General features: G+C 38.7%; 1 protein-coding gene across 1 annotated transcript in view; it reads right to left on the reverse strand.

Moving 5' to 3' along the window:
* LIX1 (limb and CNS expressed 1) overlaps positions 1–15,640 on the reverse strand; it is a 50,817-nt gene extending 35,177 nt beyond the window's left edge. Inside the window, exon 1 of the mRNA XM_036845537.1 lies at positions 14,068–15,640. Coding sequence (XP_036701432.1) covers positions 14,068–14,149 — 82 coding nt within the window. The 5' untranslated portion in view covers positions 14,150–15,640. The remainder of the gene's footprint in view (positions 1–14,067) is intronic.
* Between the last annotated feature and the right edge of the window lie 776 nt (positions 15,641–16,416).

Genomic DNA, 16,416 nt, shown 5'->3' on the forward strand with positions numbered 1-16,416 from the left:
TGGTCTGGGTGTATAGTCTAGCTCTTTGCTCATCCTGAGCCACTCCTAATTATAATGGAATTTAAGTTGTTTTCATGCATGTCTACATCTATTAGAAGCATTTTAGAAGAAGAATAAAGGTCAATTGAATATTTGAATGTCATCAAAGGTATGGAAGACGTGTTGCCTTTGTGAGGCTGTGGTAGGAAAGGTGTAGGAGGCTCTGCACAAGAATTACTTCACCTACCATTTTCTATGGGCCATTTTTCTGATACTTGTTCTTGGCAGTCAAACAAAGCAAAGGGTTAATATCTGTATTTTTTTCATACAAGTGATATGACACTTTCTAGCTTGGAACTGTCACAGTGAATGAGCAGTCTGTGTCATGTGAACAGGTATCCTGATTAATCTTCAGCTAACACTTTGCTCTGGTTTAAAACAATGTTGTAAATACCCACCAACCGTGGGATTCAGAGGGGGCTGTGATTAGGCCTCCCATTCCAGTCCCTTCTTTCAAGGAATAATGGCTAAAGGAGAGACAACAAGAGGAACAAGAGGAAATGACAAAAGACAGAGGAGGGCTTTGGAACAGGCTTCCTTTGAAGAGGGGCATGAACAAAAGTCAAGGTCAAGTTTCTCTGTCTGATTGTGCCTTCCACCTCAGGGTCAGGAAGCTATCATCTGGAATACATCGTTTTTGGCTATGCATTATTCCTCCCAAAGTTTAGTGAAATTCTTTCTAAAGAGTTTCTACTTTGTCTGAATGGACACTAAAGGAAAAGGGCTTTATCCACAGCCATGACAAGATAAATTGGTCATCCATAGTGAATCTGGACACCAGACAGGAGAGAGGTAGTGAATCCTCAGCTGGAGACCCAGAGAATGCAGATGAATAACAACTTGGCTGATGCTGGAGCCAAGCTGAGCAACTCTCTGACTTCAGGGTTTAACACTACAGGTCATCTATTGGTCTTGCCTTTGTCAAGGTAACTGATGTTTAACTGGTAAAATTACTATAAAGAAATAGAATGTCCAACAAACACATGAAAGAATGCTCAACATCACTAATCATTAGAGAAATGCAACTTAAAACTACAATGAGGTATCACCTCACATCAGTCAGAATGGCCATCATCAAAAAACCTACAAACAATAAATGCTGGAGAGGATGTGGAGAAAAGAGAACCCTCTTGCACTGTTGGTGGGAATGTAAATTGATACAGCCACTATGGAGAACAGTATGGAGGTTCCTTAATAAACTAAAAATAGAACTACTGTACTACCCAGCAATCCCACTACTGGGCATATACCCTGAGAACACCATAATTCAAAAAGACACATGCACCCCAATGTTCATTGCAGCTCTATTTACAATCGCCAGGACATGGAAGCAACCTAAGTGTCCATCGACAGATGAATGGATAAAGAAGATGTGGTGCATATATACAATGGAATATTACTCGGCCATAAGGAGAAACGAAATTGAGTTATTTGTAGTGAGGTGGATGGACTTAAGAGTCTGTCATACAGAGTGAAGTAAGTCAGAAAGAGAAAAACAAGTACTGTATGCTAACACATATATATGGAATCTAAAAAAAAATGGTTCTGAAGAACCTAGGGGCAGGACAGGAATAAAGATGCAGACGTAGAGAATGGACTTGAGGACATGGGTGGGGGAAGGGTAGGCTGGGACGAAGTGAGAGAGTGGCATGGACTTATATATACTACCAAATGTAAAATAGACAGCTAGTGGGAAGCAGCCGCATAGCACAGGGAGATCAGCTCGGTGCTTTGTGACCACCTAGAGGGGTAGGATAGGGAGGGTGGGAGGGAGATGCAAGAGGGAGGAGATATGGGGATATATGTATATGTATAGCTGATTCACTTTGTTATAAAGCAGAAACTAACACACCATTGTAAAGCAGTTACACTCCAATAAAGATGTTAAAAAAAAAATGAAAGAAATAGAATGTCAAATGGCTGAGGCTGGGGGTATGGGAGGAAGTGGAAGGAGAGAGAATTGTTGGGGAGATCCTAGGAACAACAGCATGAAATCCAGTTCCTTTCTGTGACTTCTATCAGTTTATAACATCTGAGAGTAAAGAAAGCAATTTAACCTCTGAATTGCCTTTGCACATCAAACTTCTTAATGAATCCCATTGCTCCAAATTGTTTTCTCAGACACATGTAATAGACCCTGTTATGGACTAAACATTTGTGTCTCCCACAAATTCATATGTTGAGGCCCTAACCCCTAATATGATGGTATTAGAAAGTGGGGACTTAGGGAGATAGTCAGGTTTAGATGAGATTATGAGGTAGAGCCCCATGATGGGATTGGTGTCCTTATAAGAAGAGATACCACAGCTTCCTCTCTCTGCCTTGTGAGGATGCAGCAAGAAGGCAGCCATTTGCAAACCAGGAAGAGGGCTCTCTCCAAAGTACCGAGTGTGCCAGCAATTTGATCTTGGAGTTTCCAGCCACCAGACATGTGAGAAATAAATTTCTGTTGTTTAGGCTACCCAGTCTATGGTATTTTTTTACAGCAGCCCAAGCTGACTAAGACAAACCTGTTCAGCAATTTTGATAATTTTCACATCAACAAGACGACAATTTGCTATGTAGTTTATAGACATTAGTGTGGATACTTTTTTCTTCACTCTGTTTTAATATCTGAACAGGACAGAGTTTTCAGAGTGGTAACTAGATCCCCAAGCAAGTCTTTCATAAATGAGGTTTTCATTTTCTACTTCCTCAAGCTTTCTCTTTGATTATAAAGTTCAGCATCAAACTTCACAGAAGGCAGTTGACCAACGAAGACATCCGACAATGTGGAACACTTTGACCATCCAACCTTTGACCCTTTCTAGCAGAAATCCTCAATCAGCTTCAGCAAATGCAGTGTCTTTACTTGTCCTTGAACATATACTGCATATTTTTTCCCTGTGTTTTGGTTCAAGTTCTCCTTCCTACCCTGAGTATTGTTTCTGCCCCTCCCTTCTATCCATCCAATTTACTCTTATAGTTCAGAGGAAATGCCACCTCCTCCATCACGCCTTGCTCACTGGTTCTAGCCCAGATGAATGTACTTTTCTGTGCTCTTATTCCATTAGTGGCCCTATGTCTTAGCACTTAATCGCCTATAAGCCATGTAATAAAATAGATGTGGTGCTCCAGGCTAAATTTATCAAGTCAGACTTGGTAGGACTTACTTCTGGACAGAGGAATGAAATGTCTTGTGATAACAATTCATCTTATAGAGTATAGTATTATGTTATTTGCCTCACAGCTGACTGATTCTAGAGGGCAGGGACTCTGGTTCATTCTCCTCTGTAGCCTCCTTGGTATCTAGCACCGGGCTATTCATCTAGAAGCAGTTGTTGAATTCATTTGGAATCTAAGAAAACTACATATCTGTGCTGTGCAACTGAATGAACATACAGAAGATAGGTGAAGGTACTATGATTCATGGAGAGATCAAGACTTCCTTCTAGATAGAAGGTTTCTTATATGAACCACCATGGTGCGCACACAGCATGGATGTGGTGGTGGCAGCCATGGCTCAGAGGGAGATGGCTGAGGAGGTGCAGAAAGATGAAGCCTGGGCAGAGTAGACATGTGATTGCTAGTTGCTTGCCAGCTAGGGCTTTACCTTCATGATAACTAGGACTTAGGGAAATCCTGAACAGGAATGGTAAGTACTTTTGTCTCAGAGTGTCAATTCTAATCCATTTATGTTGACTGCCTGGAGCACTGTGTTGAAAAGGATTTGAAAGTAGTCTCTGGGATCAGGAATTGTGTAACAGAACACCACAATTAACCAGCAATGAGGCACTGGTCTATCTGGTAACCCTGTCTTTGACGGTATAGAGTAAAAAAAAAAACAACAAAGCAGTCAAAATAGGCCTCTGTTCATAAAGGCTTACAATTTGATTGCAGAAATAATGAATTCATAATATAATTTGTTAACAAAATACTAGACTGCTACATTGTAGAACAGAAATGATTTTAAGGTAATATTTAACACTTTAAAATTTATGGCACAACAATTAAATAGATTCAAGGGGAAAAGTAGATAAATGTGAACTGAAAAGGTCAGAAAAAAAATATGCGTAGGGGGACTTCCCTGGTGGCGCAGTGGTTAAGAATCTGCCTCCCAATGCAGGGAACACGGGTTTGACCCCTGGTCCGAGAAGATCCCACATGCCGCGGAGTAACTAAGCCCATGCGCCACAACTACTGAGCCTGCGCTCTAGAGCCCACGAGCCACAACTACTGAAGCCCGTGCCCCTAGAGCCCGTGCTCCGCAACAAGAGAAGCCACCGCAATGAGGAGCTCGTGCACCGCAACGAAGAGTAGCCCCCGCTTGCTGCAACTACAGAAAGCCCGTGCGCAGCAACAAAGACCCAACCCAGCCAAAAAGAAATAAATTAACTAATTAAAGAATAAAAATATGCATAGGAGGAGGGCCTAAGCTGAGCCACCTCAGAAAAATGAGATTTACACCAGGATGGGGGAAGGGATAGAAGCTGTGCTCTCAAAGGAGTGAGAGTCGCATTTGACAAAGAGTAAGAAAAACAGTAATGCCTCAGCTGTGGAATTATGTATGGGAGCAATAGGGAAGGATGCCATTAGGAAGGGGGTACAATTTGATAAGAGACAGGGTAAGGGGAGTTCATTTCTTTTAATAGTTGGAAATTTATCCTATTGTTCTGGTGCCTCAGCTTTACCCAAGTGGGAGAGAAAGGCAGGAACACAGAGTTCCTTGTCCTTTGTCTTTGCCTGAGGTGATGTGCTGCCTGTAGTGGCTCCATTATGAAGAACAAGGGCCACAAATACTTGGAGAGAATGTGCGGTTGCTCTTATGCATCTGGGTGAGCCCAGGAAGAGTGTTTCTCTGGGAGGAGCTTGGGCAGAAAATCTCTATGAGGAGTGAGTAGGAGATGGAGCAAGCAAGAGAATGCTCCTTTTGTAGTCTGGAAGGAGCATGAAGCCACTCAGAGGGCTTTTATCCTAAAAACTCAGAGCTTGTCATTTTCATAGACTGGACACGATGAAGATGCTAATAGGGACACATGATATATGTTTTCATATGGGAACTCAGATGGAGAGGATGTAAATGCCCCATGGATTATAGAGTGTGTTATACAAGAGTCCTCAAATACGGGCTTTGGTTTGAACACAATAAAATGTGTACTGCATCTTCTATCTCCACATTTTATCAACAGGCAGGCAGTTTCCTTACGTAGTTAAAAGCATGGACTCTGGAGCCAGAATGCCTGGGTTTGAATACTGTCTTTACCGCTGTAAGAAACCTACCTAGTGCTCCTGTTCTATCTGTAAAATGTAGTACTTACATTACAGGGTTGCTGTAAAGCTTAAAATGGAAAATGCTCAGAATAGAGCTTCACACATAGTATGCACTAGAGTGTTAGCTATTATTTGTGGTTAGAGAAGGTGAAGGAAGAAAGGAAAAGGCATGATTATATGCTTGCATGTTGCATCTTTGAGACTGACTGTTCTTGTATTGGAAACCATATCATTAAACATTCTAAAAATAGTCTCAAATCTGAAAATTCTCTAATTGTACACATTGTGCTTTTTAATTTATTTCCAAAATATGTGAAGAGTTCAGAGATGGAAAAAAGAAAGCTCTTTTAATATCATTCACTCTTAAAGTCAAAGCTTCATAATGGCCAGAAAATAAATAGATGAAATGCTACATGTCTCAAAATCTGGAGACATGGATGTCTGTCCCAATTTTTCACTTTCTAATAAATGCTAATGGCAATAGAACTGCTCTTAGCAAAAACTACAGAGAGGGGCTAACTCTTATTTGAAATCAATGTTAATGACTGCTTGTGCTTCAGGAAAGTAGAAACATTATAGTTCATTGCCCAGTTGAATTACCTAATACGAGGTAAGTCCTGCATGGAAGACAGTCATTTGTCAGTAATAAGGGGTCTTAAAAGTATGTTATGAATGTTATGTTATGAATCTATCAGAAAAAAAGAAACAATTTCTTTATGCCTTACATGAGAAAAAAATTCTAGCTGGGCAAAATTTCCCTTGCCAAAAACAATTAAAGACAAATTGGAAAGGCAACCATTTAAGGATAAACCATTAAGAGGCTTTCAAGATGATAAACATATTTTCAAATCGATTCTCTGCCTCCAAACAGATGGATTTTTGTTATGCAATATTTTAATATAATCTTTAAATTACCCTTAGCAGGTGATACTTTAAAATAAAGTTAATTAGTATTTTCCATTCTAGCAATTCAATCATGTACAACTTGTTTTTGTCAATGCGATTCCCTAGATTTGTTGAGGAGAAATAGGAAAAAAGGACCCCCAGATAATTTAAGGAGCAAGCTCAAGGCATGATGCCAATTTACCATTCATGCAAAATGGGGTACCTTTGGGTCTTGTGCTTGGCTTGGCTAACTCCAGGACACTGACCAACAGAGCCAGCTGTCTAAACATTTATAACCATCCTCAGGCTTTGACAAGTTTTGACCAGGCTAATGGAATCTTGCTGACACAGCTTGTGTGTCATGTACAATATGTAGGAATCTTGGGCCCCTTCTTCTTTTCTGTAGATACTCTTTCAAAGGTAGCCACAGCCACACAACAGAGCTGAGACAGCTAAGAGTCTTGCTTTGTTCCCAGCATTACTTTCTTTTAGTAACGCTCCGGAGTCAGTGCCTAGCTCCTTCAGCAGCTGGGAAGCTGGTTGTGCTTCTTTTGTTTGCTTTTTCTTTTCTTCTGGTCTGGTTCCCATTCTCTACCCTGAACACTTTCTCTGAGGGAATTAAGATCCTTTGGGTTTTTTTTTTTTTTTTTACAAAATTAACCTCTTGGGAGATTCTCTATAAAATGCAAAAAAGTACATCGTTCGTTTTGGTTTAATTTTCACCTTTAGAATTTTAAATTGCTGAACTATAAGTCACTTAGGGAGAAATTTAAATAACACTCTTTAAAAAATATCTTTGGATGTACAAGGTAATTTTTTAAGAAGGCAGAGGGGAGAGAATATCAAGGAACAAGAGGGAATCACAAAGACATTAAAATAAAAGGTCATTAAATATATCACAATTAAACGGCAGCAGCAATAGCAGGCCTGAGCTCCCAAATGTGCTTTATCTGTGCACCATGGTTCAAATGATGTCATCCAATCACAAAAGCTACATAGACTAAAAACCTGATGTAATCTACTTAACCAATTAGGAAGTATATACTGATATCTTTCCCATGTGCCACTGGGCACTGACATTGCACTATATTTAAGAGACTTTGTAGGACTGTTGACTTTAGATAACAACCAAGAATCCAAGATAACAAAAAACAAACAAAAAAAGCAAACACTGTTACTTTGCTGACCAGTTCTGTTTAGTTAGAATGGTCAAATCTGTGCAAATGTGGCTTTAGGCATGTAACATACCTTCCCCGGGTAGAGTCATTATAAGAAAGCTCTCCATGACCCTGCCACAGCTATCCAACTAGGGTTTATGTACAAGGCACGGACAGAGTTTGGTCCTAAAGAGCTTGGTGCACACAGAGTTGTGTGACCCAGAGTTGAGGGTAGACCCTGAGGATGAATATAAGGACTGGCAATCTGAGTCACTGCCAGTGTGGTATATGGGATAATTTGGGCTGCCCTACCAAGGTCAACCTGAGGCAGTGTTTTGGGGAAGTTGCCTGAGGTGGCTGTGTTTATTTTCACAGCCCATCCTTCTTCCATGCTGCCTCCTGTTTCATGGGGCTGTCAACTTAACCCTGCATGCCATTAGGCTGTGATTAAGGTGTCAATGGATGATGGTTTAGAAAGTCCCAGTACCATTTATTACATCATATTTCACTTGACAATGGGAAAAATCTTTCCCCTTTTTGTGAGGGAGAAAATAAACAAACCAGCCACCAGAAAAGTCTGTTGTGCACCTGCTAGGTGCCTGGCCCTGTGGGAGACACCCTGGGGGTTACATAGAAGTGCAAGGTATGGCTTTGCCCTCCTGGGACTTCCAACTTAGGTGTGGACAAAAACATGCCAGCAAAACTGTAACTCATAGTACAGAGGCACATGAGAAAAATGTAGACTACACTATACAGCCCATAAGTGCGAAAGAGGTGGTGACTAGATGATGGGTTCCCACAGCTGCATTAATGGGATGAGATCAAAATAGGGATCAACTGATTATCATCCCAGTAGAAAAAAAAAAAAAGCAAAACCATAATTCAAACAGTATTCTAAGGACACCAGAGAGAGAATGTAGAAAACTACAGGGAGTGTAATAATTGCCTATTTTGTTATTATTAAACTTTCAGTAGGATTTTTTTTTTCTTTTTCTTTTAAAATAGGATTTTTAAAACTGCCTTGACAGACTAAACTTATATGAGCATTTGAACATGGAAGAAAAGAAATAAGAGCCTTTGGGGTTAAAACACCAATATGAAATGTATTAAATAAAGAAGATTCTTTTATGAACGGCTTCTAAAGTTGTCTTACATTTCTTAAATCAATCTGTAGCACATAATCAGTAAAACCGTATCATTTAAACAGAAAAATCATAACTTAGAAACTCACCCTTGTGCAGCTGTATCCTATTATGGGCTGTAACTTAACACATGAGTTTCAGAAGTTGTTAAAGTTGAGTTCAGGCTAACAAATCTTAACTGTTAAAAAAAAAAGCCTATGGTGAGATGAGACAGCAGACCATGAAGAGGCACCAGATTTGATCACAGGATGGGTGTCACTCATATTTTATTTTGATTTGTTAAATCTTATTTATATATTAAGAAATAAATGTATTAAGACAGATATGGCCATTAAGTGATCAAGAAGCCACTTCTTTTTTTCCATTTTGAAAAATTTTCCTCTGGCACTAAGACTTTCAGTATTTAAACTCTGCCAAATGTATCTTTACTGAAAAAAGGAGAACAGTGCTTATGCCACAGATAGCTGAAATGAAATCTGCATTTTTCTTTTAGTATAAATTCAAATAAAAATAGTTGTGTCCTGTAATAAATAAAGTAAAACTAGCTTTTGAATAGGCTTCTTCAGTAGAATGGACATCCACAGTTTAGATGCTAAAATTATCAGAGTTCAAATTATTGTAATTAAGATGCCATCATTAATCCAAAATGAGCTAGCAAGCAGTGGAGTTTTTTGTTTTTTCATTTTTTTTATAACTTCACTTTTAAAAAAAAAAAATTTTATTTATTTATTTTTGGCTGCGTTGGGTCTTCATTGCTGCACACGGGCTTTCTCTAGTTGCGGAGAGCGGGGGCTACTCTTCCTTGTGGTGTGTGGGCTTCATCACTGCTGTGGCTTCTCTTGTTGTGAAGCACGGACTCTAGGCGTGCGGGCTTCAGTAGTTGTGGCACGTGGGCTCAGTAGTTGTGGCACATGGGCTTAGTTGCTCCGTGGCATGTGGGATCTTCCTGGACCAGGGATCGATTCCATGTTCCCACCACTGGCAGGCGGATTCTTAATCATTGCACCACCAGGGAAGTCCCTGTTTTTTGTTTTTTAACCATGCTCTTTCCAGCACACTTTCTGTGGTGGAATGCAATGCAATACGTGTAGGAATTTTACTGCACAAGTGCCTTCATCCCTCACATCCTACTCCATTCCTTTATGTGAAATGCAAAAACCATAAATGTATCATCAAATTTATAGATTTTAGATAACTACTCTAAAAAGCATGGGATGGGGAAAATACTTGACTCCTGAGAATTTTTCCTCTCTTGCATTCCATACAGCCAGATTCATGATTACTAAGATGTTTTTAATAGCTCTATAGTATGGTCCAATTTTTCCAAAGGGTAAAAATGTACTTTTTGAAGTATTCACCTAACTGGTATAAATACAACCTTTCATGCAGAAAATGTCTCCTCAAATGGAAGAGTTAACGCACTTCAAATATGTGAGAAATTTTTCTTCTAATCGTGCAATGTTTAGTTAAATGTTCCACCGTATTTTTTCATTATAAAATTTTGGGAAACATTAGTGAAATCTAACACTTCACTTTATAAATCAGTGCTAGAAACCAACATGTTCTCATGGCTTTAATGACAACTAAGATAGTTTTTAACTATCTGAAAAAGTTTGCCTTGATTTTGGCCTTTATTTAGTGAAAGTGGTTTCTCCCTATAGGCATGTATTGCATCTTGCCTGAATGGGCAAAAGGATTCTTGCTGTGAAAAATCTGCAATTCTCTCCAGCTTAGTATCAGGAAGTGTACCTGCAGCAGACGTCAATATAATCTTTTCCCCAATACAACATGAGGCCATACACTTCCAGAACTAATCTACGATCACTGCTAACTCTAATGGACCCCTGTTGCTTACACTTGAGCGTGACTCCACCTGCCTTCTCAGCCTTGTCTCCACCTCCCCTGATGCATTGTTCCTGTATTGCCTGATCTGCCTTTGGACAAACTGTTCTCTCTCCTCAAAAATGCCCTTCCCTTATTACTCTCCTGTTACACTCCTGTTCAGATATGCCTATTTAATGGGCTCTCTCCATACGCCCAGAAGAGTCCATTTCAGTTCCACCTCTGTTTTCCTAACAGATACTGCCATGACAGCACAAATGACATGGTAATGTAACACCTCTGAGAGGCAATGTCTTGCAGTGGCTAAAGCTGAGAGGTTGGAAGATAGAATTTGAATCCTGGCTCTATCATTTTATTAGGTGTGGCCTTGGGCAAGTCACCTTAACCTCCACAAGCCTCAGTTCTCTCACCTATAAATCAATAGTACCTATGTTATTGGCTTGCTGTGAAGAGTAAACGTTCTTAGCATAGTGCCACATGATGAGGACTGACATCCTAGCATTACTATTAATGCATGAAGGAGGATCCCAAGATGGCAGATAAGCATATTATGCTCTTGTAATTTGAAGAGTTAACGCTCAGAGTAGGATCTGAAAGTGCAGACATCTTGAAATCATGGGGCGGTGATTTCCTTTGGGAAAGCATGTGAGAAATTGTTAAACAGGGGCAAACAGATAGTAAGCTCACACACAAACTCTCAAAACAGCTGACAAGGGCTGCTTTCAGGATAGCTCATCTTTGGTTGTGACACATGACACATGAAAAGAAACTGGATGTCGCACAAAGCCAAGAATGAAGGGCAACATGGATATATGCCTTAATTTCTCGGCAAAGAGATTCTGTCTGGTGGTAGAGACACCCAGAGATACTTGTTACAAAATGGAGACATTTAGGTAGTGGAGAACAGTCCAGTGTCAGCTTAGATGAGCAAATTACAAACTAAGAGCCCACCTCATTTAAAATTTCTTTCCATTATTTTTCATTTGAAATGCAAAATAGAGAAAAAGGGAAAAAATGTCATGAAATTTATTTCCTTTCAGGAAAGAAAATAAAAAACAAATTACAACTTTTGCTAGATGAACACCTGTCTAAAACAAATGAGAGGTTTAATGCATTACAAAATGCCACTTGGAGGGCCTCCTTGGCTGAGAAAAACATTCATATTTTATTTCCTTAAATGAATGTAACTATCCCCATGTGCATCGGTCTCAGACCAGAAAACTCTCTGGGTACTTTTCCTGACCAACTTGAAGAGAAAATTCAATTTACTATTGCTTGTTTTTAAACAAATCAAAAGCCAAGGGAGGGCAACAAATTAATCAAATGATCGTTTACATTCCTTGTATTATATGTTTCTGAAGAATAAAGAGAAAAAAACTGCCTTTGCATCATAGAAGAGAAATTTAGAAAAACACTTTTAGAATGTTATTATTATTTTTTTATGCTCCTTTGTTCAACTGTGCATGGTTTTAAGCATTGTCGAATTGGCTTTTCATCTGGTAGGGAAGCAAGGTAGCAATTTTTCTTAAGGAATTGGCAGTGATGTGTTCAAGTGCTTAGCTCTTTCCTTCCGGCAAAAAGAGACTGGCCTGGGGTGGGGGAAAAGGAGCCAAGAGTGACTAGAAGGAGAGGAGGCTGCTTAGAATCTGCTATTCAAGGTTGATAGCAGCTTTTTACAGGCTGTGTAAAGCAGGATTGTGGTGGCAGCAACTTATGGGTGTGCCAAAGAAAATGAGTCCATGTGCTAAACCCTGGCACATGCACGGTAGGTTGCCAAGGCATGGCATAGGCCCTAGGCAGACTTGTGATGTCTGCCCCAGAAAGTAAGTGAAACTGTTCCCATTTATTCCATGAGGATGGTGAGTGGTTGGATGTTTGGATATCATAAAAACCCCTGGCACAGAAATCTGCCATTTGGCTTACTTTCATTTAGTCATTTTTCAGATTAGAAACACCTGAAGGGAGAGGCTCAGAAGTTAAAATTCACACCTATTAAGCCATGCAAGCAGTTGCAGAGTGGCAGCCCATTCTAGGGTAAGCAGGCAATGCTATCTGATGAAATTTAAGTTCTATGTTAAGGAATGAAATATATAAAACAGGACACTTCTTTGCTTTTCCATATAAAAGAGTTCCCACAAAGGCCTGGATGATGGAACCTAATGTATGTTTTATTTTAATCCATTTCTATTTTATTCTCTCTGGTAAACTGTAAACAATTGCTGGGATTTAGTTCAGTTCAAAAAGTGGGCCATATAATTTCAGATTAAATTTCTTAAATTCACAATGAACTCAGTGAAAAATTTCACCTCTATTTCCTTTTACTGTTTCTACTATCCAAACCTTCACCACATGATCCCTGGTCCTCTACAGTTTATCCAAAGTCTTAGGCAGGCCAAGATCCTTTTTACCCTTCACTAGTGAATTCAGTGCTATTGTAGGAGAGAGGCATTCTTTCCTCCCCTTTTCACTTAAAAAAAACATGCCAAACCTGAATAGACTCCAGGCTAGACTGGGGGAGGGAGTGATTTTTATTAGTTCTAACATAGCTATTGACACATGCTTGAAGACAATATTTAAAAGAAAGCAAGAAAGTAAGAAAGCAAGAGAAAGAGTAAGAGGAGTAAGAAAGCAAAATAAAGAAAGGAAGAAAGAAAAAAGAAAGAAAGAGCAGGCTTTCACTTTATGCCTTAGTGGGCAAATGGGTTACAATTTAATTTCTAAGAAGAAAATTTTATAGAATAAAATTGCCTAACATTTCTTTCTCTTCATCACACATATGAGAAATATAAACTAAAAGGACATCTGGAAACGAACATTATTCAGCAATCAGAAAGCAAAAATACAAACCGTTGATGTTTTGATGGAGACAAACATACAAGATTCACAAAGAAGAAAGCTGTAACTTATTGAAGTAAAAAAAAAAAAAAATTCCATATGCATTTTACCTTTTGGGCAGTTCCATAGCAAAATTCTGTTTCAGAAGCCCTTTGTAATATGAAACCCACTGTAGATAAGATACAAGGTGAAGAGAGTCTGTTTTGCAGCAGCAGGAAATCAAATTGGTTCCAGAAACTAAGTTACATGATAAATGGTCTAATAGTATTGCTAGAATTGGAAATCTTGATTGAATTATTTTTCATAACCATTAAAAAAAGATTTTGAAATAACTTTGCCATAGCTGTTTAGATTTTTTTGGGGGGGGAGGGGGAGGGCGTTGTTGCAGAAGTGGGAAGACATCTCATTTTACTGGCCTTTTAACTAAAGTGTTATAATTTGTTATCAAAATTTAAGAGCTCAGTGGTGATTTATTAACTTGTTTGCAACAAAAAATTTCAAACACAATAGTTTTTTTAACATAACTAATATATGGTATGGAGGATTAAACAGGTTAAAAAAGAGATATACTTTATTATCATATTCAAGTTATTTTTAGTTTTAATCCTAGTACCAATCAGTCTTGATTTATTTAAAAATCATCTGGAAAAGTTCATTAAGTCTTAGGCGAATCTTAGATTTTAAGACAGACTTCTAAACGGTTAACAAGATGTATCACTGACAAAATATCCCAGCGACTGATACCCGTAGGTGAAATGAAATTATTCTGTCTGAAGTCAGGAACAAGTTAAATACCACTTAGACCACAGCACACGACTACAGAGATTTAGGAGAAAACATACTTAAATAGGATGTGACTAGACGTTTAGGACTATTTTCTAAAAAAGTCAAAAAACGTTTTTCCCTTCAGTACTTACAGTCTTTGAAGACTAGAGCCGGGTCTCTGTGAGGCAAGACTTGGGCAATGATGTGTCTCAAGGATTCCAAGGTTCTGTCCATCTTGGGTCCGCCTGTGCGAGCCTGCTGCACAGTGTCCTCATGCCTGAATTCTTGCAGTCCTGGTCTGAATTTGTGCAGCTCATTGATGCACAGGATTATCAAAGAATCTCTTTTAACATCTGCCAATCAGACATTTCCCAGAATCTAAAGACCCCTCAGGGGGCCCTCCTCCCAGGCTCACTTATCTTTGTTGTATGCTGAGCTAATTAGCTCAAAAGGCTGGCTGACAGGCGGGTTCCCATTGCTTCCTTCTGTTAAACACACCCACCTACAGGCTAGCTGGGGAAGCTCACTAATCATGGGAACAGCTTTCCTCTCCAACCAGATTTTGCCTGAATGGTGTGCAGCTTTCTGACTTCCATATTTCTTTTGGTCACTCATCTTCTAATGTGCTGTCTTCAGGTATATAGAAGCAAGAAGGCTATTTCTCAGGAAAGTTTCCTTAGTAGCAAAGGAGTTTCCAGCTCAGGACTTCCAGCTCAGAATCAGTATAATCTAAATTCTTCTCGGTAAAGAAGTGCTGTAAAGATTGTGGATGTAGCCAGGCACCAGATCATGTATTGTATTTGAATTCAGGAGCATCTCTTTGGGAGCCAAGTGTTTAATTTTTTCACTCACCCAAATTATAGTCACTTTTGATGGGCAGTGGCAAGTAAAATCTCATAGTCTGTGTTTTGACTTGGCTGGGAACGTTTGTTTCCCTCTTTATCCTTCGAGGCAAATCGTTCCCAAGATTGACTTTAATGAATTCTGATATCATTCACTTCATTTCCTTTCATGATAACTTTTTATATTAAAAATTTCAGGAGAAGTAAAAATATATTTTTCAAAGAATATAGGTGGTTATGAAAATATCTGAAGAAAACAAAGCTGCTTTTTCTACTGATGTCCTACACCACTCACAACAATGTTAAATAGTCCTTCCACAGGAGACATGTCATAGAATTCTACTGCAGTAATAAGGGTTTAAACCAGATATAAAAGAACTGATTTTAGTGGCTGTAACCTATGTTAGTTGTTGATGCCTTGTTGAGGACTTCCTCACTTTTATTTAAGATATTTTTCCAGGGTAGGCACAGGAGATCGCTTTCCAATACTCAGATTCCATAATTGTGTTGTACTATATGATTAACTGAAACCGGTTCTTTAAAGACTATATAAAATATTTTCCATGTGATCAGCTTCTTCGGCTAGTTGGTAGAAGCGGTGGGCTTAATAAAAGGAAACAGAAGGAATGAGGCTGTAATAGTAATTCCTATTATAATGACCATCACTTAGTAAAATGCCCACAGAGAGTATGCATATGCCACACACAACAGACATATAGGGTTGCCCCAGAGTGCAAAGATATTATAAAAAAAGAAATTGAAAGAAGTCGCACTTCTTTCATAGGGTCCCGAAGTGTACTTTACATGGGCTGTAACAAATAGGAAATCATCAATGTCCTTGCCATCCAGTTCATAATTTAAAAGAGAAAATAGATGGTTTGTAGACAAAAAATTATTATATATTGATTGGATATGAAGCATAAATGAATGCAAATATTTTCAGTGTGACACTGAGTTAGAAACCAAGATATTTTAGGTTCCCATTAGAGGAACAGAAAAAATAATATGGACTTCTCAGAGGTGTGAGACTAATAATATAAAAGTAGAAAAATTAGAAATAAGTCTGGGATTTCAATCAATAATGGACTTTTTATGGGCTTAAATTTAATTCCAGTAGTACATAAAGTATTTTGGTTGTGTACTGTGGTGGAAGGAACACTGAATTTGGGATTAGTAAGATCTAGGACTTGATTTTAGTTATCTGTATAACTTTGAAGAAGTCACTTATCTTCTCTGGACTCAGAGTCCTCATCTAGAAAATTAGGGGTTTGAGCCAGATGCTCTCTTTCAGATCCAACATCTATGATACTGTGGGTATATTACAAATGAGCACAAATATTATCATACATTTTCTAGCCTTCTGGAAAGTCATATATTTATTTCCTAAAAGCTAGACTGTCTTCAAACAAATCACTGCTATTCTCATCGTCAACTTCATACCCATTCATCAAAAGTAAGGGACACATATTCATAGAGTGAATTAAAAGATACTCACCACTAATGCTAACTAAAATGAAGGGTAAACATTTATTAATAAAACTTATCTTCAACCTCCATAAGATTTTTTAAAAAAGGCAAACTGTGAACATCTGCTTAGAGAACCCCAAAACAGCTTTGCAAAGATAATTTCATAAAGATATCATGATCTTTATTGGGTTA

The sequence above is a fragment of the Balaenoptera musculus genome, chromosome 3 (assembly GCF_009873245.2).
Source record: "Balaenoptera musculus isolate JJ_BM4_2016_0621 chromosome 3, mBalMus1.pri.v3, whole genome shotgun sequence".
NCBI lineage: Eukaryota > Metazoa > Chordata > Mammalia > Artiodactyla > Balaenopteridae > Balaenoptera > Balaenoptera musculus.